At 40.6% G+C, this 25,507-nt stretch overlaps 1 protein-coding gene across 3 annotated transcripts in view; it reads right to left on the reverse strand.

The window, feature by feature from the left end:
- Nucleotides 1-4,014: 4,014 nt before the first annotated feature.
- H6PD (hexose-6-phosphate dehydrogenase/glucose 1-dehydrogenase) overlaps nt 4,015-25,507 on the reverse strand; it is a 42,311-nt gene continuing 20,818 nt past the window's right edge. For all 3 annotated transcript variants that reach the window (XM_073603018.1, XM_073603017.1, XM_073603016.1), the window contains exons 3-5: nt 14,766-14,883; nt 10,725-10,994; nt 4,015-8,690 (exon numbers count right to left, since the gene is read on the reverse strand). In XM_073603018.1, coding sequence (XP_073459119.1) covers nt 7,333-8,690; nt 10,725-10,994; nt 14,766-14,883 — 1,746 coding nt within the window. In that variant the 3' untranslated portion in view covers nt 4,015-7,332. The remainder of the gene's footprint in view (nt 8,691-10,724; nt 10,995-14,765; nt 14,884-25,507) is intronic.

Genomic DNA, 25,507 nt, shown 5'->3' on the forward strand with positions numbered 1-25,507 from the left:
ATGATGGTTTCATTTATTAAGGCAAAAAAGCTGTCCAAACCTGCCTGGCTTTATGTGAATAAATAATATTCCCTAAACATAATAACTAGTTGTTCCACCCTTGGCGGCAACAACTGCAATCAAGCATTTGCAATAACTGGCAATGAGTCTTTCGCATTGCTGTGGCTCAATTTTGGCCCACTCTTCTTTGCAGAATTGTTTTAATTCAGCCACATTGGAGGGTTTTCCAGCATGAACGGCCTGTGTAAGGTCATGATACAGCACCTCAATTGGATTTAAGTCCGACCTTTGATTAGGCCACTCCAAATCTAAATTTTGCTTTGTTTGAACCATTTGGAGGTGGACTTGCTGTTGTGTTTCACTGGTATAAGCAATCAAAGTGTAAAAATAAATAAATAAAATACTGATCACTTCCCCAGAGTAGGATATAATGCTTGTGTACCTGTATACCTGACTACTTTGGTATCAGGCCCTAGTATAAATATTGGAACCCACCAAAAGAGGAAGAAAGGGGAGAAATGGGACTTTGTTTATTTTTTTCCACTTTGAGGGTATCACAAATATAAAACCACATATGTAGTGAGAATATTCTCACTACATATGTGATTTTATATTTGTGATACCCTCAAAGTGGAAAAAATAAACAAAGTCCCATTTCTCCCCTTTCTGGGTTCCAACATTAATAGTATTGTGTTACTTTGTCTTGAGATAGGGTGAGCCAAATCACATTCCAAAACATTGATATAAAATGGAAGCTGTGGAAAGGCAGGAGTTAATAGAATATGGTAAAGAAGAGAAATTAGCTTTGTGCACTGGTGCGCAGTCGACTATATTGGAACAGGAAGAGGGTCATCCCCAGACTGAAATTGTCCAAAATGTCTTGGCATGCCAACCCCTTTAGAGTTCCCTTCACTGGAATTAGGGGCCAAGCCCAACCCCTGAAAAAAAAAAAAAAAAAAGACCTGACCTCAACTTGACAGAATTTTGGGATAAATTAGGAGCGGAGACTGCGAGCCAGGCCTTCTCATCCAACATCAGTGCCTGACCTCACAAATGTGCTTCTGGAAGAATGGTCAAAATTCCCATAGACACACTCCTTAATCTTGTTGACAGCCTTCCCAGAAGAAGCTGTTATAGCTGCAATGGGTGGGCCAACTCAATATTGAACCCTACGGTCTAAGAGTGGGATACCATTAAAATTCATGTGCGTGTAAAGGCAGGCGTTCCAATACTTCTGACAATATAGCGTAGCTCAGATTGTGGAGGGATGCGAGAAGCCTTTAGGGCAGGTGGTCTCAAACTGGCGGCCCTCCAGCTGTTGCCATGAGGCATTGCAAGGCTGACAGTTATAAGCATGACTCCCACAGGCAGAGGCATGATGGGACTTGTAGGCCCCATACACACTATTAGATTTCCTGCAGATTTTGGTCTTCAGATTTACCAAAACCATGTAGTGCAAAGGCCTGCCTGATTGTATACAAAATGAAACTCTTAAGGTTTGACCTCATATTATATGGTTTTGGTAAATCTGAAGACAAAAGTCTGCAGAAAATCTAATGGTGTGTATGGGGCCGTAGTTTCACAACAGCTGGAGGGCCGCCAGTTTGAGACCCCTGCTTTAGGGCCGCTTTAGATTTATGCTTTAGGACTATTGTGGTGTTGCAGTCTCCCATCTTCAGGTTTCCTACTTCACACTGGATGTATATGATATGTGCTATACAGGACCTTTTCAATATTACCAGAGTCTATATTCTGCATATTGAGCTGTGCATTCTTGGCTTTTAACTACAGTATATATGATATATAGGAGACACATGAGAACACTGGTGTTGGATTCTGTGTTCCCAGATCTCAAACCTTTCATCACTCTGTCTCAGTGGGTAAAGTCTGACTGGACACACAGAAAAGCTACTGTATTTCTGGATTAGATGGTACATTTTTAAACTGCTGGGTTAAGATTTCTATCTTAACCCAGCAATCAATGTTTGCCAACATGGAACACAAATCCCTGATCACCCCCGTGTCAGTTTTCTTTTTTCTGTCACCAGTCATTATCCCTGCTCACTGCCACACCGGTCATACAATAACACTGTACTGGTGACGGTATGTAAAAATAATTTACTTCATTTCTCAATTTTCCAATAAAATGACAAAAAAGTACAACTTCAAAAAAACTTGCCATGCCTCTTACTAAATACCTTCGACTGTCTACTTTCCAAAAAGGGCTCATTTGTTTTTGTTTTTGTACTGTCCTGGCATTTTAAGGGCCTCTAGAAATTAGATAGGCCGTCAGTACACCAGGATTGATCAATTTTCAAATATGTATACACCATAGTCTGTAGACTCTATACCTTTCACACAAACCAATTAATATACATTTATTGGGATTTGTCTTTACTAAAGACTAGGGCTGCAACTAACGATTATTTTCATAATCGATTAGTTGGCCGATTATTGTTTCGATTAATCGGTTAATAACCTTTAAAAAAAAAAAAGTGTGGTGTATAATTTAGTTAATACGTAAAGTTTAAAAAAAAAAAGGCAATTTATTCTTAAATATCTCTATGCAGTGGTAAACATAAATACCGGTAACCAACTATATGGTTAGGGAGCAAAATATCGAATCCACTCTGAGAATGACAGAAGAGAGATACTGTATATACTATTAGATGAGATATACTGTATATACTATTAGAGGAGATATACTGTATAAACTATTAGAGGAGAGATGTACTGTATATACTATTAGAGGAGAGATATACTGTGTATACTATTAGATGAGATATACTGTATATACTATTAGAGGAGAGATATACTGTATAAACTATTAGGAGGAGAGATATACTGTATATACTATTAGAGGAGAGATACTGTATATACTATTAGAGGAGATTTACTGTATAAACTATTAGAGAGATATACTGTATATAATATTAGAGGAGATATATACTGTAAATACTATTAAAAGGGTGGATCTGGTAAATATCATCAGACTCAGAGATCACATTTTTTAATTTAAAACAAAAACAAATGTCTTCCCTCTAGAAAATGTAATTTTAAGAACGTTCATTCGATTTTCTAATCGTTAGTGGGGTCAAAGCAATGTTCATTTTCAACCACAGTGACGGGAACATTTGGAAATAATAGAGAACTTCTTGGTCAAAGGAATTTTCAGACAGTGTATGTGGTTTTCACTCATGTACAAAGATTTTTTGTCTGAATATTCTCGTCTGAAAATTGATCCGTGTGGCCAGCATAAGGCTCAGTACACACCTATGCAGTTTACTTTTGATCTGTTTCTGCTGTGCTTCTGCTGTGCGTTTTGATTTAGCTATCACACAACACTAGACGCTGCTTTGACCCAGAAGTGTTGTCTGTGTGAACCGGAAGTTTTGCACTAGGTGACGGCGTTCCGCCGCCATCTTTCCTTGTCACCGCCCCACGCTGTCTCCACAGTGTGGATGTTTTTATTCACTGTTTGGAAACCTGTTTTTTTGGATTAAATAAATTTTAAAAATAACGAACTACACCATTGGAAGCCCCCTTGTTCTTTTTGTCTTGCTTGGTTGACCTGAAGTCTAGGATCCAGAATCGCCCCTAGCAAGAAGTGGCCAAAGTATCCATCCACCAGGAGCCATCCACCAGTGGACACCACCAGATTACTTCTAAACCATCACCCTACATCTATACTAAGGCTTTATCTTAAGCCCTTTAAGGTAAGGGCAATGGGAGACCTGATATAGAGGGAAGGAGTTTATTTGACCATTATGTTATTTTTGGAAGTCTATCACACAGTTGATTGAATACTCCATTCCCTAACTGGAAGCTATAGGCCTGTTATTTCATCACCATTGGACACTTTTTATTGTTTTTATTAATTGTACACAAGTCACTTGATATATTAGACAACACTTATTAATTGTTATTCATTTATGTGTTTGCTGGAAATCCTACCTACAATAGTTGTATGTATGTGTTATCTGTAAAAGGCATAATAATATTTATTAGCTGCAGTCAGCTGGTGAATTTTTTTATTCCAATGAAAGCATGTATAGCCACAAACACTGATATAAAATCTGGATGGAAAAAAACATTATAAACATCTAATAATACTAGTTATTAACTGTTCACAAGAATATCTACAATTCTATAATTTAGTTGCATATTTCACATCTGTGTCTTTTTCAGTGGATAGCACAACATAAAAATATGACACATTCAGTAGTCATTTACAGTTATTGGTCCACTTTAGTAATACCAACAATATGCCAATTGAACAGCTTAGAAACATCTCTAAAAAGACACATCATCCTTTTAAAAAGACAAATCCAACCTAAAATGTTTTTCTCTGTTTTAGATAATGTGGTTGGGTGTAGTCTCATGCTGGGCTTTTATAGTGGGAGAAAACAAGTCAAACAGTGTTTTGTGCATTGCATACATACATGTTGTAGCACATATAACAGCTAATAATGCTGTGCAGTTACCAGCTATCCATCCAATATGGAAAACTGCCAGTTAAAGCACATCTAAAGCCAAGAACAAAAAATGCATAATATATTGCAGCTTACTGGTCCATAGATGTGCCATAGTAGCTGCATTTGTTTTCAAGCACATTTTCTGCATGTGCAGAAAAAGCACCTGTTGATCCTGCCAGAAATTCAATGTCCAAGTAAAATCCTTTGCACTGACATGTTATGGGTCTTTGAAGCTTAACTCTGTGAACCACTAAAAATACCTCCCCCCTCTAATAGAAATGAGGAGTCAGGGAGGTGTTTGTAATCCAAGGTTGACAACACTGCACTGCCCCAGACACCGTTCAATGAATCAGTATTGTCACCAAAGGACATCATGTTTGTTATTGGCAGGATTATCAGGTAAAAATAAAGGGGAAAAAGCCTGAAAAAAGAAAATGAATGCGGCCACCACATCCAAGAATTGATGAGCTGCAATATATTACCTTTTTTGGGTTTAAGTATGCTTTAATCCTACCCATTTTTTTCCTCCTGGTTACCAGGTAAAATCTAGGTGGTTTCTGTGATCCAAGATATACAGAACTTTGTAAATGGTAAAAAAAAACTGTAAAAACCTAGATACTGGTAGACAAATCTAAAGACTTGGTTTCAAAATGCTACAACTATTTTACAAAAGTAGGGATGCAGGGGCATGGAAGAATGAAGTGGAAAGGACAGAACACAGTCCGGGAAGCCTGGAAATGGAAAGCATTTAAAGGAGACAAAAAAAAACAAAACACACTGAAGACATGTGCAAGGTAAAGAAAGAAAACAGATGGTGAAGACTATGGAAAAAAAAATCTGGATGTGTGCAGAGGGATCATAGAATTGGTATATTTTGGCAGTAAATCAAACAATGGCTGCATGTTTTAGTTATTAGGTATGAGATGTTTTAATTAGAGATATATTAGGCAGCTTCTAGCCACAGTGCAGTCTGAAAGTGATCACCTTATAAGTATAGTTAAGTTGGCCATAGATGGATCACAATTCAGGGGCTGTCCGAATTTTGATCGATCTATGGCATTCCCACTTGACAGAAGTCGAACCAACAATCAACTTTTGTTGAATGGGAATGCTGGAAAACTTTTGTCGATCATCCGCTGATGAGTGTATTCTGATAATGGAGGAGTCTCAGCTGTTAGAATACAATTACACAGCGGGGAGGATTCTTCCACCTACCTCGCTTGTGTAGATGGGGAAAAAAAAAAAAAAGGAGGACCATCTATAGTCTACCTTAGGACAACAGTACGAATATTATCATAATTTCAGATACTGTATACCACAGATCTGAAATTAAGAGCTCCCTGGCCTTTTCTTTTTTGTAACATACCAAACACAAGTATACATATTGATTTATAAAATCATTTGCGTCAAAACCGCCGTTTCATTTCACACTGGTCGGCTAAATTGATCCACTGTTTTATATCTTTTGGTGTCCCCAAAAACTGAATTAACCATCAGCCTGGATCCCCACCCTGCAAAGCCTTACTCCTTCTGCTGCATCAAAAAATAAATTTGTGTTACTCCTGTTAAATTTTCTTAAACAAAATGAAAATCCATCAAACACCTTCTTGTATGGACCTGCCATGCCCGCAATCCTGTCACTGGCAGCAAAAGGATCCCTGAAGGGTGCAATCACCTCATCCTATTACTTCAGTGGTTCAAACTTTGCAAAGCCTTGCCCTCCAGCAATAAAGTAGAGAAACAGTGACAGGTCCTTGCTTCGTTAAGCATGCAGTGATGCAGTAGAAGCAGCCGAGAATTCTTGCTGCTCTCAAAGTGGTTAAGGCAAAAAAAGTTGTTTACCCTAATACTCTCTGCATTAAGGTAAAATACCTTTTGAAAGTTGCTCCCCCCTTAAGCACTTACCTGAGCCCAATTTCAATCCAGAGCTGTACCCATCTGCAGCAGCTCTTCACTCTCTCTTCTCACAGGAAACTTGACAGCAGTCAGAGTGATTGGCTCCTGCTGCTGTCAGTCAAATCCTGTGAAAAAGAAGCAGGGGACGTGCCCAAGCTGAGCTGTGTGCGTCTCCAGACACACACAGTCAGGCTCCGCATCAATCCAGTGCATCTGCCTTCATAGCAAGCCTTTGCTATGGGGGAAAAACGGAGAAGGGGAGGAGCGGACAGAGCAGATGGAGAACCAGAAGAGGAGGTTTGGGGTTACTCTGTGCAAAACCATTACACAGATCAGATAAGTATGACATGTTTGTTATAAAAAAAAAAAAACCTTTACAATCACTTTAAGCTGGCCACACACTGGTTGAATTTTGGGCAATTTCTGCAGGCTCCGACTAAATCTGAGTAGTGTACGGCCATGCAGATACTACTCCATTTAATAAAAGTCAGTTGTTCAACTACTGCCTGTCAAAATACCCTGTCATAAATTGTTGGGCCAACAGCACCTGCATCTAATCAGATGCAGCACTGTTTGGGTATTCTGATGATGCCCCAGCAGTCATAATACAATAGCCCGGAAGGGGGAATTTGTCTATCTGTGCTGCTAACGTGAATGCAGGAACCTGTTAGATTTCTTTCGTTCAGCCCCCAGGCTAAATAAAAGAAATCTATATGTGTATGGCCAGCTTGCAATCCTGTCGCTGACATAAGATTGATAGATTCACATGGGCCCTATGGCTGTGAACATGAGCAGACCTTGAAATTAAGTAGACATTGCAATATTGCAGTCCCCAAAATAGAAGGTGGTTCCATCCTCTGGTATCTGCCGAAAAAGCTTTTTTTGGTGGTAACCCTTCAAGTAAAAAAAAAAAAAGGCACTTTCACTGGTAAACATTGTTTTTTTTTTTTTTTTTTTTGGTTTAACGAAACAAAGTCTCATAATCAATGTACCATACCAACTGCCCAGATGCTGGTTTTATTCCAAAGATGGGCCATTTATTGGGATTGCTTTCTGCTCTGCTAATAAGAGTTGCAATATCATGCTTCCCTTTACCTAGAACTAGGACAGCGACTTTTCTGGCTTTATTAATGAGTGGAAGGCTAAGGCTCATCCTATCATGGGGCTTTATTGGACTTCTTGAAAATACCACCAATTCATCTCCTGTGATCCCATTCTGGGAGCCAGGGAAGATGGAAGCAGTATGGCCATCGTTCCCCAGCCCTAATAGTACAAGATCAAAGCTTGAATTGCTGACCAGGGCAGAGATATCCTGAGCGTAGACCTGAGTACCCAGATCTTCCTCAGCACAGACTCTTTGGTTCCTATGTACAGGCATGGGGTGGACATTTACATAGGGGACTCTGACATGCTGCAACAGATGTCTTTCAAGGCTACCAAAGTTGGACTCAATATCTGTAAATGGCACACAGCGTTCATCCACCATCCACAAATGAGTGTGTTTCCATGGAAAGCCATGATGGTGCCTGGACAATCTCTGAAATAAAGCGATAGGACTGGAACCCCCAGAGAGCGCTAGATGGAAACTGCCTGAGCTCTTCACAGCTTCTTCCGCTGCTCTCTGTATGTCCTGTGCTAGTTTCTCTATCAGTTGTTCAGCCCAGTTAGACACCATAGTGTTCCCGAGGAATTTTGACTGTGTTGAGGCAAATGTATTTGTCTTTTGCTCCATGCCCATTATCTGTAAGTGTTCATCTGTCAGAAAACGTAGCCCACCATGTTCTATTACAAAGTCTAGCAAATTACTGTTCTCTGACCCTCCTGGATAGACTCTTGGGGAAGTTCTCTCCAGCTCCTCCAAGATAGGAGTCCAGAACTTCCAGGAAGCCAGCAGATTTTTTGTTGTGATGAAAGACGCCTTCTTTCCCCGATAAATATTTGAGATTAGTATGGAGTAAGCCTCTCTTTCTTGAATTGGACGGTACACATAATAATCAGAGAGAGGTTGACCAAACAAAGACAAGTCATTCGGGACTTCAGGCGCTTCTTGCCACTGGCTGGGTACAAGGCTTGGCTTGAATAAATTCCGACTTACTAGCACAGCCGGAAAACCAAGCTCTCCGTGTCCAATGTGGAATACAACCTGCCTGGGTTTACATGGATCTTTTACTGTGTCCCGGGCTGAACCTTTTTGCAGGCAGAAGGCATTGTCTTTAAACACAACTCTGACATATGAAGTCCTCTCATCCAAATCTTTGCCGGATACCAAGAGAAAGGGCACTCCTTCCCACCTCATGTTGTCAATATAGATAAGGACACCTTTCAAAAGAGCAAAAAACAAAAAAATAAATAAATAAAAAAAACACTGTTTAGATATGGTTATTTGCACATTTGTGTAATTTTCTGAATGTCATGACATTTTACATATTTCTTTTAATCTCTTCTGCTTATATTTCACTAATATTTAATACTAAATAGAGCATCAGGCTGTAGTTTAAAAAGAAACTGGGCCTCTTTTACTAAAATGCGAAGGAAACCGTGTGTGCACTGCTCATGATAAGCAATTTTAGACCTACACCAGTAGCATATAGAACAGGGGGCCCAATTCGCTGCCTGAGGGACCTTTTTCTGCAGCCTGCATCACACCAGGGAAGTACCAAGTGCTGGAACGGTCTAGGGCACGCATCACCAAATGGCGGACCGTGGTTCCGGACATGGACCAAATTACAGTCCTATCTGGACTGCGGCTCGACTACTTAGCAGCCTGGGTGTCCTCTGCTGGTATATCCTTCTTCCCCCGCTGCCACCACACCATTCAGCTTAACAGCAGGTAGAAGGCACGGCATGACCGGACAGAGGGCGGGAGCTGCCCAACTTTTCAAGTTAACAAGCCTGTGACTTATTGCGGGGCGGTCCGAGCAACCAATCACCTGACTGTTAACATGAAAAGGGCATGTGCAGCTCCTGCCCTTAGTCCAGACACGCAGTGCCTTCTGCCTTCTACCTGCTGTGTAAGGTAGGATTGGTAAGGTTGGAGGAGGATTGTGATTGGCACAGGGAAATGCAATGTGATGTAAGGGAGGGGCATTCACATGAAGAGGAATAGGAAGGAAGGAAGGAAGGAAGGAAGGAAGGAAGGAAGGAAGGAAGGAAGGAAGGAAGGAAGGAAGGAAGGAAGGAAGGAAGGGGACCAGTATACAAGGAAGGGGGTTGTATAGGGGACTGAAATGGAAGTAAAAGGGGGCTGTAAAGGGGACTGGGGTGCAAGGAAGCGAGGGCTGTAAAGGGGACTTGGGGTGCAAGGAGGGGGGGACTGTAAGAAAAACTGGGGTGCAAGGAGGGGGGGCTGTAAAAAGGACGGAGGTGGAAGGAAGAGAGGCTGTAAAGGGGACTGGGATGCAAGGAAGGGGGACTGTGAGGGCTGAGGACACTGTTTTAAAGGGTGGAGATCTGTGATGTAAGAGAGGAGGAGGGGGGGGTCAGAGGACATTGAAGTAAGGGAGGTACTGATGTAAAGCTGGGCTGTGATGTGAAGTGGGCACTGTAATGTAAAGAAGGGGCTGTGTTGTAAAGGGGAGACTGATGTAAAGGGGAGGACTGATGACACTGATGTAAAAGGGGAAAATGTAATGTAAGGAGGTGGGGCTATGATATGAAGGATCCGAGTCATCGTACAAACATGAGACTCGAGCCTCTGCTGGATGAAAATTTTAATGATAGGACCTCTGTAAATTTTAATTCAATACCACTGCTCTAGAGATTATTTAATTCCCACTGGCAAAAACAATATGGGGCTTATTTAATACCCACTGGCACCAACAATGCAGGGCTCTTTTTACTCCCAATGGCAACAATGGTTGGACCAATTTTACTCTCGCTGACAACGGGTCTTATTTTACAGTCAATGACAGCAAAAATGGGGGGTATTCCATTGTGTTCATGTATTTCTTGGTTTTATAACAATACATATGACCTTTGCCATCTTATACCATGGGCTTTTCCCACCATACATTGACCTTGGGTGCTTTGTACAGCCTGGACAGGATATAAGAGGTGTTTATTTAGAAGCAGCCCTCCACTCAGCTTGAAATATAAATGGGCCCTTTAGGTTGGACACCACTGACATACAGAAAGCAGGTTCCAACCAACTCATTGAACAACCCGGGAGTCCCCACACTCAGGGTGCTTTATAATGCTCAACGTTACCCTATACTATTGCTTCAGTGAGGCTGCCCATCATAGTGTTGAGCAAACTGTAAAATGCATGAGGTCCTGCAATCTCAACCAGAGTAGCTGGTAAAGCATTCACCCCCTTTTATACAAATATGAGTAGATTTAGAAGAAGCAACTTACTTGCAAATGTCTGTGTTTTGGTGTAAAAATTTGGAGGTTTTTCCAACTCCTCTCTGACCTGTTGCACATAGTTTTGGTATTGACCAGTGATAGCACTGCTGCCTTCCAGGGGGTGCAGAGAATCCAATAACTCTAACTTGGCTCTCAGGACATCATCGGAGCTGGTAAGATTATTTGGCACTTCCATGGCAACAGAGGTCAAAATTTCTGTCAGATGATTCTGGATAACATCACGTATGACGCCATATTCTTCATAAAAACTGATGCGTCCTTAAAAATAAAAAAAAAAAACCCCAATAAAGTGTTAAATGCTTGAATTGTCTAGGGATTTAGGAATTCATTACTTTATTCCTTGCTCTGGCAGACTTCCCCCTCTTTATGGGACAGGTCCCCAGAAGCTGCTCCTTTTCACTGGCCAACCAGTCACAGCTCTCGGATGTTATATTGGACAATGCTGTCCTTTGTTGTACATGAGTCAGGGACACCATCTACATCTCAGAAGCTTTGGAAAGCAGAGGAAAAGGCCACCTGCCAGGTAGGTGAGTAATAAGGCAAGTAATTCTCATTATTCATCACCCCCAAGACAAAGCGAGAACAGTCACTCTGCACAAAGAGAGAAAGCAGCAGAGACTGGTCTTTAACACAGGAAGCTCCTGCTTGTAGGCAAAGGTTTGTTGCCTTATGAGTTTATGTGAAATCTCCATTAATAGCTGTAAAATATTGTAATTATAAATATATTTCATTTAGTTTTGGATCTATGTAGGGGTGTGACATAGTGTCCCAGAAGGCCCTGTTATACAGATGAGTCGATGCCTAGGCTTATGTATCTAAACAACGGGACCCAAACCTCTGTTGTATATTTATTCACTTCAAAGGATCCCTTGTTGAAATATGCAATGAGGGTGGCCAGCCCATCATGAATACTTAATTTCCCTGAAAATGTCTACTTACAAGGTTATATCTCACGCTCAAAAGTCTGTGTCAAAGATTTGCATTAAAGGGGGCTGACTTATGCAAAAGTATAGAGATTGAAGATTTAGCGAATCCTTAACCAGGATTAGGGAGGCCCACCAATCAGAGCCACGCCATGCAAGCCAATGAGTCATCAGCCTGTAATGATATACACAGTCTAGATGGGAGGGAAACACACACTCTATGGTAGAGCAGCCACCAGAATGGAACCTTGATGGAAATGGCAACTATGGGAAATGTCTGCCTTGTACTTGTAACTAAATATGTTTGTCTTATGTCTTTTATGTCCTACTGTTTGTAGATTCATGTTTAAAGGAATATACTCTGTATTCCTTCATGTAATCCATGATTTTTTACCCTTTTCCTATACAAATAGATAGATTGCTGTGTATTAGTCTAGGCCTTATTACTATATAGTAATAAATTGTTGTTATTGTGTTAAAGCTTTCACTCATGGTCAACGAACTCTCATTTAACCCAAATCATATCTGAGAGATATTAAATCTCAAATATAATAAACGGGTAACAGGTTCATGCTGGATTACTGCACCGATCTGGAAAAATACACAAAATACCCCAAGAGTTAAGTATACACATGCCTTTTACATTTAAACAATATTTGCTTATCTTTAATTTCAGCTTTAAAGCACAGCTTCAGGCTCGGTTCACACCTAAACCAGCCGCGGACCGCACAGCAACACTGTCCGTCCCTGTTCCCTGTTTCAGGGACGAATCAGGGCAGAATCTTTGCCTCAATTTGGCCTTGAAACGGAGGCAAAGACGCACAGTGTTTCTGTGCAGTGCGCTCTGCAGCCGCCCTAGAGACATGTGAACCGGCTCCATAGAGAGCCAGTCATATTCTCCTGCTATGCGAATTCCCCGCATCCAATTCGCGTAGGTGTGAACCCAGCTTAAATCTGTAGGAGAAAAAAATGCTGACAGGTAGGCATTTTATTGCTCACACTGTCTCTCTTCTGCAATTAAAAGCTCCTTTTTGCCGGCCAGCAATCTTCTTCACATTGCCACTATTGCTCAGTGTGCAACCTTGCATGCCTAGGTGCTGCAATGAACTAAAGCTCAAGTAAGATGGGCGAAGATGTCAAACCCAGAAAAAGACTGGGCAAAATGTGAGCTGTGACAACGGAGCAACAAGGGACATTGCGGCCACTGCAGTGCTGGGGGGTCTCTGGCAGATAAGTGTACCACAAGGTGTAGGTATGCATAACATACTTGTACTTTGTGACAAAAGCCCACTCACTTGTAACTGAACTACTGGATTACTTCCATTTGAAGGAAACCTGCCAAATACACATTAAAATACATATATTTGAACCTTTTAAAGGCATAGAGCAACACAGGCTCAGGGCAAGGGTACATTTTCTACGTGCCCTGTTCATACTATACGTGTGCAGTGGTTTGCACTTCATAAAAATGCACTATACTGCACGTCAATGTACTGTACAGTTGAATGAAGTGTCGATTTGTGACATTTAAATACACTTTAACAATGTAAATAAGTAGCGGTGCCTTGCATGGGACTACACTTCACAACACACACGTTATACAGGGCATAATGCATGCTAACTGGTATGAACAAGCCCATAAGTGTTCTGAATCTTTTCTTCATTATGTTTGGCATCATGCCTCCCTGTATGCATTTATAATATTCAAATCATTTTTGCAACCTTGTTGTAAAGTGTCTTACCTGGAGATCCTGCGAGGAGCAGAGCTTTGTGTTGCAGGCTGTCAAAGCGAAGATTTATACTTTAAGTGCTGCGCTATCACTAGCACTATCACTAGCGTAAAAGCGCAGCACTTTGGCTGCTTTCACACACATTTTTACTACATTTTTTATGTTTCCAGTGCGTTCTTTGCTTGCCTGACATCAGGCTGCACTTCTAAAAAGAGACGTGTCTCAAAGCTGCAACCATGGGTGAGTTTTTAATGAGTTTTCAATGTATTTCAATGGGGAGGTGTGTTTTTGGTGCAATTTTAAGCACGCACCAAACATGCAGCATGCAAGACTTTTAAAAATGCAACTGACCCGCAGCCGACTGGTGTGAAGAGTTCCATGGAATTTAATGGTCGCCATTTTTCATCAGCTTTTTGTAACACAAAAAAAGTAAGAAAAACTGATCACTGTGAAAGCAGCCTTCAAGTAGCTTATATCTTATATCAGAATATTATGCAGGAGGCACTGCCTCTCAATTAACAGCAGTGTCGATAAGCTGGCCATACATCATACAATTTTTCGTTATTCAATTTCTTTTAGATTTACCTTTTGCCATGTAGTGCAAGGGCATTCCTGATTGCATACAAATTGAAAGAGTTTGACCTCATATTACATGGTTTTGGTAAATCCTAGGAAAAATTGGACGTATGGCCAATCTGCTGTGTGCACTCCTTCGGTTGGCCGTTGCACTGCCCATCTGATAGACCTGATAGGTAGCTCTTGCACAGCAGGCTGACAACACTGCTGCTAAATGAGAGGCTGTGGCTTTGTGCTTCCACATAACACATAAGCATAATGGAGAACAAAAACGAACCATCAAGTACCAGAGAGTGATATTTTTGTAACGGCTATGAGAAAGACGAATTGTAATTGGAGGAGATCTCACCACTGAAGTGTTTTATTTACCCATGAGCCCCTATACTAACAACATTTGGTACCAGTTTCAACGAGAAATGGCCTTTAGGTCAACCAAGACATTAAAAAAGAAAGGAAAAAGAAAGAAAGGGAAGCACCTAGTGCTGTAAATTTTAATAAAACAGATTCAAAACAAATAAAATGTACTGCATAGGTTGTGCTTCCCTGTTTCTTTTGTTGTATAGATTGTGGTCAAGTCCTTGATCAGACAATTTAAAGGGGCAGTTTCACAGATCCTGGCTGGATGTTTTCTTTTAATCTAGCATTGAGAATCCCTTGCTGATTGCACACTCAGGTGTATCCAGAGGGGGAGTTTTGTTTTTCTTTTCAATCAAGACTGTTATAACCTCTGGGTATGCAGCTTTTGAAAAAAAAAGAATGAAGATAGTAAATTGTAGAGCTCGTTCAGGTTTTTAAAATACCTTTTGCATCAACTGTTTCCTTCATGACAATTTCCACTCTATCCACATGCTGCCGGTTCCAGATTGAGTCTAGATGCTTTTGGTTGCGTCGTCTGAATGGTAGAATCTGTTCAACTGTCTGCAAAAGATACATTACAAATATATTAGACCAGTGGTGATTTAAGTAACTGACAGCTAGGTCCCATCAATTAGTCCAGGCACAGTAACCATGGGTAAGGAGAGGGTAAGGAAGAAGATAAAAAAAAATAAAAAAAATATAGAATAATAAATAATAATAATAATAATGATGATACCTTTAACATCCAAAATGCATAGCTCGTTAACCACTTGCCCTCTGGAAGAATAACCCCCTTCATGACAAAGCCATTTTTTTGCAAGACGGCACTGCGGTACTTTAACTGACATTTGCGCAGTCGTGCGATGCTCTACCCAAATAAAATTGGGGTCCGCAGTAAGGCTACTTTTACACTAGGGCATTGGCGGTAAAGCTCCACTATTTTTAGTGGCTCTTTAACATCGTTTTTGTGGTCCTTTTCGGCCGTCAGCGGGGGTTAAAAGCGCCCCGCTACTGGCTGAAAAAGGGTTAAATGCACCTGCAAATTGCCAGTGAATTCAATGGGCAGGGGCACTGTAGGAGCAGTGTATACACCACTCCTACAGCGCCTCAAAGATGCGGCTTGCAGGACTTTTGGCATCCTGCCAGCGCACCGCTCCAGTGTGAAAGCACTCACACTCAGCATTAGAACGGGAGAGAGCGTCAAGTCAGGGGCCCTTGTCCTCATCAACGTGGGGACAAGGTGCTTTGGGGGTGGGGGGCTTTTCCTGACCTGCTTGGCTGCGTGCTCAGATAAGGGTCTGGTATGGATTTTGGGGGGGGGCCACGCCGTTTTTTCGCCGTGGGGGTTCCCCTTAAAGTCCATACCAGACCGAAGGGCCTGATATGGTCTTTTTTAATTTGGCATGGAGTTTCCCCTAAAGATTCACAAAGTGCCTGGCATTGTTGGGATCAAAGTCGGATCCCTGTTCATTGAAGTATGTCGGACTTCAAGTCACAGGGCAAAGTCAGATCCATAGTCGTATGACTGTCGTGTCGTACCAGTGTGAACCCAGCCTGAGTTGTTTATACAATTTGATTGGAGTCCACCTGGGGTAAATTCAGTTGATTGGACATGATTTGGAAAGACACACACCTGTCTATATAAGATCCCACAGGTAACAGTGCATATCAGAGCACAAACCAAGCCATGAAGTCCAAGGAATTGTCTGTAGACCTCTGAGACAGGATTGTACCGAGGTACAGATCTGGGGAAGGGTACAGGAAAATTTCTGCAGCATTGAAGGTCCCAATGACTACAGAAGCCTCCATCATCCGTAAATGGAAGAAGTTTGGAACCACCAGAACTCTTACTAGAACGGGCTGCCCGGTCAAACTGAGCGATTGGGGGAGAAGGGCCTTAGTCAGGGAGGTGATCAAGAACCCGATGGAACCCTACGTCATATGACACCCAGTCAGGATAACTGAACCACTTCCCGGCCGTCATTAGGCCAGGCGGGAAGTGGTTAAACTTATTCTGTTAATAAACTTGTAAAGTGACAGGTGCGCTTAATTATTCAGAAATAAATAAATGAAATGGCAGAGAGTTAGTAAACAGCGGCCTGATGACGTTGTGCTGACGAAACGCCTAGGGTGGAGCTTCCAGCGTCCTTGCGTCACTTCCTGCCAAAGCCATGGAATGAATGGCATCCCGGACTTCCCGATTTTAAATGCTTATTGTATGCAGACAAATTGGCAGTACATTCCCAGCTGTTGTTAACAAAATAAATATAATGAAAATGGTATTGTGCTATGGGATGTAATTTTTCTCTGCATGTGGATGAGACGGAGGGGCTGAATTTCTAAAAGGAGGAAGGAGAGGAGAAATACATAAAAAGGCGTGGATCTGGGTCTGCTACACAGTGGCTTAAACTGTGAATGTCAGACACCCCCCAGAGGGGAGAACTTTCTGGTGAGTGCAGTACCATAGGGGGAGCACTAAGTGAGGCACAAGCAGAGCACCTGTCACATAACTCATTGACTATTTTATTGGAGGATATTTACATATATCAAAGACTATTTGTTTACTGGCTTAAATTCTAAGTGCACTGGTCACTTTAAATTACAAGTGTTATTCATTTAAGGATTATTTTTCACAGCAAAGGTTTACCAACTCTCTGCCATTTAATTTATATATTTCTGAATAATTAAGAGCACCTGTCACTTTACAAGTTAACAGAATAAGTTTTAATGAAAAGGGTTTGGTAACACTGAGGTATCAATTTTCTGTCACTTTATTTCATGTTTTAATTTTTTAATAATTAAGAGCACCTGTCACTTTTTAAACTCGATTACCATAAGTTTTAATGAATAAAGATTGGTAACACCGAGGTATAGAAATAAAATTGCAATCTAATTTAACATTAGAGATTATTAAAAGGGCACCACACAATTATAAAAAGAACAGCGCCATACCTACTACCTTCAAACACTCTTACTTTCAGATTTTGCCAGTAAGTCTGTTTTTCAACAGAACAAGCTGTCCTGCAGATAAAGGACTAAGGCTACTTTCACACTGAAAGCGCCGGTAGTTAGTGCTAAAGCGCTGCTTGTTTTAGAAGTGCTTTTGCACCTCTTTTCGGTAAGTTCACCTTTGTACACTTTTTTCTAAATTCCAGTTCCCCCATGGACCAATATAGCATTCATGTACTTTTTTTGCAAAAATATCAAAGCTTTTCATTAAATCTACAGTCACTTACTTTTCTTGTCCTAATCCCTGTTTCCAGACGTTTCCATTAGTAATGTCTTCTTCCTGATCAGACTTTAGGTCATGACACAGGAAGGATTTGACCAGCTGACCTCATTAGCACACACCCTGCATCATCCACCCTCCCACTCCCAGGTGCACGCTTTTTAAATGAAATGCAATCAATCAGTGATCACCCTTCTCACTAAATACACTATCAGATTGCATAGTGTATAGTGTACATAGGAGGGAGTGGACTCAGCTTTCAAGCCCCGTTCAGAACTCACATTCCCACATGCGTTTTTTTTTTGTTTTTTTGTTGGGGGGGGGGGGGGGGGGGCGTTTTGGAGCATTTTCACTCATCACACATAGGGCAGCCCATCACACAGCACACAGCAAAGAAGCTTCAGAACTTTTTTTTTACTTTAGAGTGGAGCTTGGTGCGTTTTTTACTGCAATTTTTGGTGCAGCGCATTTCTGAAATGCAAGGAAACACACAGATGTGAATGGAGCCTCATTGTTCCTGTGGTAACGCATCAATTTCACTTTCAGGCCCCTTCACATCTAGCATAGTGGGAACGCACATTGTGTCTCCTTTGACACGTATAGGGCAGCCTGTTGATTTCAATTGGCTGCACTAAATGTGGTTAATGGGACATTTTGGCATTTTGTGGGTTGTGTGTTTTTACTGTGTGTTTTGCAGCATTTGCCCCTCGTTTTTTCACATGGCAAAATGTGTGTTTGCCTCTGTGTTTGGTGTGCTGTTAATGGCACTGAAAGCGCAACTACTAATTTTAGGTGTATAAACATGGCCATACACTATACAATCTGATTTTATATTGTGTATTTAGTGAGAAGGGTGATCACTGCTTGATTGTATTTCATTTAAAAAACGTGCACCTGGGAATGGGCGGGTGGATGATGCAGGGTGTGTGCTAATGAGGTCAGCTGGTCAACTACTTCCTGTGTCATTACCTCTGATCAGGAAGAAAGACATTACTAATGGAAACATGGATTAGGACAAGAAAAGTAAGTGACTGTAGATTTAATGGAAACCTTTGATATTTTTGCAAAAAAAGTACATAATTGCCATATTGGTGCATAGGGGAGCTGGAATTTAGAAGAAAAAAAAAATACTGTACAAAAAAGGTGAACTTACCCTTTAAGAGTGTTGAAAAAAAACATTTAATACCAACAGGAGTACTTACAATGGTCAGCTTTTATTCATTAACCACTTATACTGCAGCAGGTTGGCTCCCCTGCGCGAGACGTCGTAGCTGTAAGTCGGCTCTTTAAGATGCCTCCGGCGGCACGCGCCCAAAGCGTGTCCCCGGAGCCTATACGAGTGCCCAGCGGGCCCGGGGGAACCTGCGATTGCTCGTTACAGAATGAGAACGGGAATGTGTGTGCATAAACACACACATCCCATTTCTCTCAGGGGAGAGGAGACAGATCGTGTGTTCATACCGAGTATGAACACCGATCTCTCTCTTCCCCTAGTCAGTCCCATCCCCCTACAGTTAGAACACACACAGGGAACACAGTTAACCCCTTGATCACCCCCTAGTGTTAACCCCTTCCCTGCCAATGCCATTTATACAGTAATCAGTGCATTTTTATATCGCTGTATAAATGTCACTGGTCCTAAAAATGTGTCAAAAGAGTCAGATTTGTCAGCCGCAATATTGCAGTCCTGATGAAAAAAAAAAAAAAAAAAAATATATATATATATATATATATATATGTATATATATATATATATATATATATATATATATATATATATATATATATATATATATATATATATATATATATATATATATATATATATATATAATAAAAATGCCATAAATCTATCCCCTATTTTGTAGATGCTATAACTTTTGCGCAAACCAATCACTATGCTTATTGCAATTTTTTTTACCAAAAATATGTAGAAGAATACATATGGGCCTAAACTGAGGCAAAAATTTGTTTTTTTGTGTTTTTTTAAATTTGGGATATTTATTATAGCAAAAAGTAAGATGTATTTTTTCAAAAATGTTGCTCTTTTGTTTATAGCGCAAAAAATAAAAACCGCAGAGGTGATCAAATACCACCAAAAGAAAGCTTTATTTGTGGGAAAAAAGGACGTCAATTTTGTCTGGGTAGTGTCACGCGACTGCGCAATTGTCAGTTAAAGGGATGCAGTGCCGTATCCTAAAAAATGGCCTGGCCATTGAGCAGCCAAATCTTCCGGGGCTGAAGTGGTTAAAGTAAAACCTTTATCCCAAAAGGAAATAAACTGCTGCTGTAACTGCTTAAAAAGCGTTAGCTGAAGTTTGGCTTCAATTTATCAGCATATCTAAATCTGCTATGCATTTAACACTCCCCTCCCCAGATTGACAATGCTGCTGTCCAAAAGGTGTCACTGTTGCTCCTTCATCCAGAGTGGAGGCACTCATACAGGTGTGTTTTGTGGCCAGATCACCAGGTGAAAAACACAGAAAACCCGGTTGCAGCCACCACACCTAATTACTGTGCTGTATACTACACACATTTTTCAATCCTTGAGTATGCTCTGTAAAACATGTAATGGTTCAGGTTTTTCCTGTGCAGTCTCTTAGTATGAAAAAAACTTCAGCATTACCAATGTGTGATCCTCTATCATATTCCTTGCACCCTGGGTGTCTGTTTGTGGGCTGATGCGTGGACCGACTCGGGAGTTGTGTTGTAGCCCAGGTTCACACTGAGCAGCTTCACTCCCGCATGTCAGTCCTGCGGCGTCGCACCGATTGGGACAGTGCCATTGACGGCAATTGCCGCCGATTTGACATGTCAAAAGGCTCCAGTGTGAACCATGGCTTAAATCTGCTTTGTGCATTCAAAGGCTTATCCCCGTTTTCTTTAACCACTTCAATACAGAGCACTTATACACCCTTCCTGCCCAGACCAATTTTCAGCTTTCAGTGCTCTCGCACTATATATCTATAATACCTAAATGATACCTATACATGACTACTATATACCAGGTGAGAGCTAAGTCTAATATAAATCAGACTTAGAATTGGGGGACTTTTATAGCAGCACCTTAATCTATAACGCATATGTTTGTTGTTTTTTGTTTTATTTAGTGGTATCTATTGTAGACCACATGATATATATGTGTAACCCACCACTCTAGACACATATATGCAATTTTGTTTTTTCGGTTGCTTGTCAGTTTGGTCAAGTTCTCCCACACCTTGAGCCACAAGTTTTCCAGGCAAGCATAAACATGGTTTTGTTTATGTTTATATGTAATTAGTCTCTGTGTATATGTACTCCTCCTGGAGAAATGTTGTAACAATCACAGTTCATACTTCTATAGATATACACTAAATTGAATACTTACACACGTACTCTCGTTTTTAAATATACCAGAACCTACCTAGTATCTGTCCTGAGGAAACTAATATTTTAGTGAAACGCGTCAACAAGCAAGTTTTTGGAGGCATCACTGGATCAGAAATTTTTCTTTTACCTTGATACAGTATTAAATTAATCTTTGTTGCTGTAGGTCCAGTCCTCTATAACTGCATTATTGGGTAACTGGTAACTGTGTCCATACAGGATGTTGTTTGTATGTTGTTTTATGTGTTTTTTTAACTATGTTGTAATAAAATGTATACTTTTTTACTGATTCTCTCTCTCATTATGTGCCCACAAAGTCCACTAATTTTTTTGACTTGGTCAATCCTTGAATATTTACAGAACAGCTCTGGGAGTCTCTGCCTATATGGAGTGGGGGTGTGTGCCTTTCCTCCAATAAGCTGTCTTGGCTGTATGCCCAGTCTTCACACTCAGTGCTGGGCAGAAAAAGAAAATCTAACACGATCTGAACTTTCTAAAGAATATATAAAGCTGAAGACAGCAGCTATACATGTAAAACTTATGTAGAGAGATTTGTTTCATCTCTCTGCATCATCTGAGGCTGTTCACTTCACTGGGTATATGTGAGGGTTTACATCCACTTTAAGATGACTGATTTTGGTAAGACTAGGCAACAACTGTCGTTGAAAGTGCAAAATCTGGTGCAGCTGTGCATGGTAGTCAAACAGCTTTTAACTACAGCTTGTTCAATTAAGCTTTGACACAAAAAAAAAAAAAAGCACCACACGGAAGCGGATTGGTTTCTATGCAAAGCTGCACCAGATATTGCACTCTACAGTTTTAGTAAATCGTTCCCAATGGATGGCAGCATATCCTTGGTCAATTGTTCTCAATGGAAAGGTTAAATGGCTGGGTTACATTGTTTTGGTTTATCATAATAGTTATTCTGGAGACAAGGCTAAGGCAGCCCATAGACTATTCGATTGTCTTTCTTTCCAGCACGGGTAAAAGGAACGAAAACTGCTCGATTTCCCCCACAGCGCTATTATGTTCTGCCGGTAGGGGGGGACTGGGGAGCCTTTCCAACTGGCAGAACACGACTACTGCTAGCAGCTATAGCCGCTGGCAGTGATCGCATGCCAAAAATTTGATGGCTCGACTTGGGTACAATCAGCCTGCCCAAACAAGGATCGAAATTTGGCCAGTCCCTACTGAACCAACTGAATTTGGATTCATGTATGGACAGATTAATACCACTGCTCCCACTTCTTCAAAGTATAAACACACAAGCTTTCAGAAAAAAAAAGTCCAAAAAATTTTGAAAAAAAAAAAAAATTATATATGTTTGCATGACTAACTGGTATTCTGTCTGTGAATCAGCTAAGCACACCTGCAGATTAGTTATCAGGTATGGAGCAGCCTGCAGCTGTGCGCATTCTTATTTCTAAAGCAGAGACATAGGTCTCCAATCAACGATTAGTAACCAATTATCATGGTTCACAACTAAGTGATGGGCATGACATCCAATCATGTATATAGATATGTTGTTTCCAGTTTTCCAGACAGTTTCCAGAAACAAAGTATCTCCCTAGTAATGGATAAAAAGAGAAAGCGTAGGAGAGAGACACTGCTCCCTCAAAGGCAATGGGATTTTAATTGGAGGTAAAACCTCTGTTACGAAGGTGAGCACATATACACCACAGTATGGTTTAAGAAAATATTAAATGTATTTATTACATAGCAGATAAAAAATCATCACATAGGCATAAAGCATTTAGACCATGAATTGATACTTAATATATGAAACAAGATGCTTGGATATGCAGAGGGGACGACATGTTTCGCAGATTCCTGCTTCTTCAAGGCACCGCATGCATCTATAGTTTCATCTAAGTTAATCAATTTTCAATTTTACACAATGACACATTTTACACAATGATAAGTAAATTCATAACAGAATAATTATAACAGTATTAACAGCACGTGCTCACCTAGCTTGTGGTTTTAAAAGATTTTTTGGATGCCGGTAGCATCTCATTGTGCAAGGATCAGCCGTCACAGAAGCACCGCCCACAGCAACTTCCTGGTGGAGGCCAGATCCACTAGGGTTGGTCAGTGAAGATATTGGATCGTGTTAATTGCCAGGGATTGTATAGTGACAATGGTCTATGGATTTAAAAATATATATATATACACTAACAATAAATGCTGTATATTTAGCTAATAGATCGTTAAATTCTATCAGGGGATGGGGAATCTAGATATGGCTCGATATAGATGTACCCTGCATAGATACTGACCAGGGATATTAACTTTGTAAACATGACCATCTAGATACCTATACTATATTAAATTATGCCATCATACCATGATGACATAGAATCCTGTATGTGCAACATACATTTTAGTGTGTATGTATTTATATTAGTAGACATGTTTATTTTGTTTTTCATTTATTTGAGTGGACAGACAGTCCAAATATAAAGTTGTACACCTAATGCTACAGTTTAAGGTTTACAATAAATTCTTAGGTTAATCTTTACTGAGATAAATAGATTAGATAATACAGGTATTCAGGCCCGAATATAGATTAATTAGACCGGTCATTGCCTGCAGCTATTAACATGATAAATGTATGTAAAGCAAATGTAAACCCGGAGTCACGCTAAAACTATTATAGCATGTCTCAAAAAGTAGTTCATATAGGGAGGGGCCCATATTGTATAGCTCCTACAACTAAAGTCCCACCAAGATTAATAATCCTTACCTGTGTCAAATATAAGGTTTAAAATACATAACGCTTCAAAATCCCGATCGATGCACAGGTGCCTATTAATGCACCATGATAGATGACGATAAGATGCGTGTGTCGGCATATCAGCCATCACCGCCATTTTAAATATCCACGATCCCACCGGAAGTGATGGGTCAGACTTGACCCCTGACATCACTTCCGGTGAGGGCACCCCTGGAGGCATGCGTGTGCACCAGGGCCGAAGACCTGACAATCGGTGTGCAGGTGCGCTGTCTCACATGCCAAGAATGATGCGCAAGGGGAGTGGGGAGGGAGAATGAGTACCTCCCCTCTGTCAGAGGCGTCCAAATAGCCTCACTCGTAAACCAATGTCAAAAGGGCACTCAATGCCGCAATCATCCAATCAATATATTCACATGCTTTAGCATAAAGAAATCACATATATAGGCAATTGCTAAAATGTAAATATACGAACATAAAACAACTTATAACATGGAGAAGACACACATATACAGGCGTGCCCTTCTTCTTGTCTAGTATTCAGAGAGTCACTTGAAATAATGATTCAAATAAAAAAAAAAATAAAAAAAAAAGAAGCATATTTTAAATTCTACATATCAAAATAATAATAATCCAAAAGAAAATTACCCAATACCAAATATATTTAGTAAACATTACATTTAAGTTGAATAAGTACATGATTGTATAGAGACATTTTACATTATTATGTGGAAATTGTAGGTATTGTATAGTATTGGGAATATTCTATGGAGATATTATTATTAGGGGAAGAGTATAGAGATGGTAATTAAAGAAAGGATTTGAATGATAATGATGTATTTAACCCCGGTGGGGTTGATTAAAGATCCACCTGGCTTCTTTCTGGAGGATCTTCTTGTCGAAGTCTCCTCCCCTTTCAGGTTCAGGGATGACCTCTAATGCAAAGAAAGAAATAAATGCTGGGTCATAACTATGGTTTAGTCCCACATGTTTACATATTGGGGTGTATAAGAGCGCAGAGTCTAAATAATAGAGATGGTCCTGTATACCCTTGGCAAATGGGTGTTTCGTCTTCCCAATATAAAATGCGCCGCATGAGCATGTCGCTAAGTAGACTCTACCAATAGTGTGGCAGTCCGCATACATTTTGGATTTATGGTATCCGCCTCTTGGTAACAGACATCCCACACCCTCTTTAATCCATGGGCATTGGTCGCAGTGGCCACATTTGTATGTCCCCTTTCCACCTGTCGCTCCAAGAAAGGGAGCGGCAGTTGGAAAGTGACTGTGTACCAGGTTGTCCCTGATTGATCAAGATCTTCTATATATAATTTGTGGTCTGTCTGCTACATATCTCAAAATGACTGGATCTTCAGATAAAAAATGCCAATTATTAGCTACCAGTCTACAGAACAAGTCCTGATGCGCACTGAAAATGGTTATAAATTTTGTCGTGGGATTGGTCTCTCGGATCTTAGATTTGAAAATCAATGACTTGGCCCTTTGATAGGCTTTTTTAAAGGACTTTTTTACTATAGCCCCTAATGATCAATTGTTCAAAAAGGGCCTTAGCCTCATGGTCAAAGTCCTCCTCCCTGGCACAGTTTTGGCGCAGTTTGAGCTACTGGCCGAATGGAATGCTCTGTACCAGGGAATGAGGGTGGGCACTAGAGTAGTGCAGGATTGTATTTCCGGCTGTTTCTTTCCTATATAGGATTACTATATATTGTTCCATCATTGTTGAGGAAAAGGCATAGATCAAGGAATGGGATACTCACTGTATCAGAGTGAATTCTAAATTTAAGATTAAATTGATTATGAGATATAAATGTCATGAACTCGGAGAGTTCGAC

The sequence above is a fragment of the Aquarana catesbeiana genome, linkage group LG10 (genome assembly GCF_042186555.1).
Source record: "Aquarana catesbeiana isolate 2022-GZ linkage group LG10, ASM4218655v1, whole genome shotgun sequence".
NCBI lineage: Eukaryota > Metazoa > Chordata > Amphibia > Anura > Ranidae > Aquarana > Aquarana catesbeiana.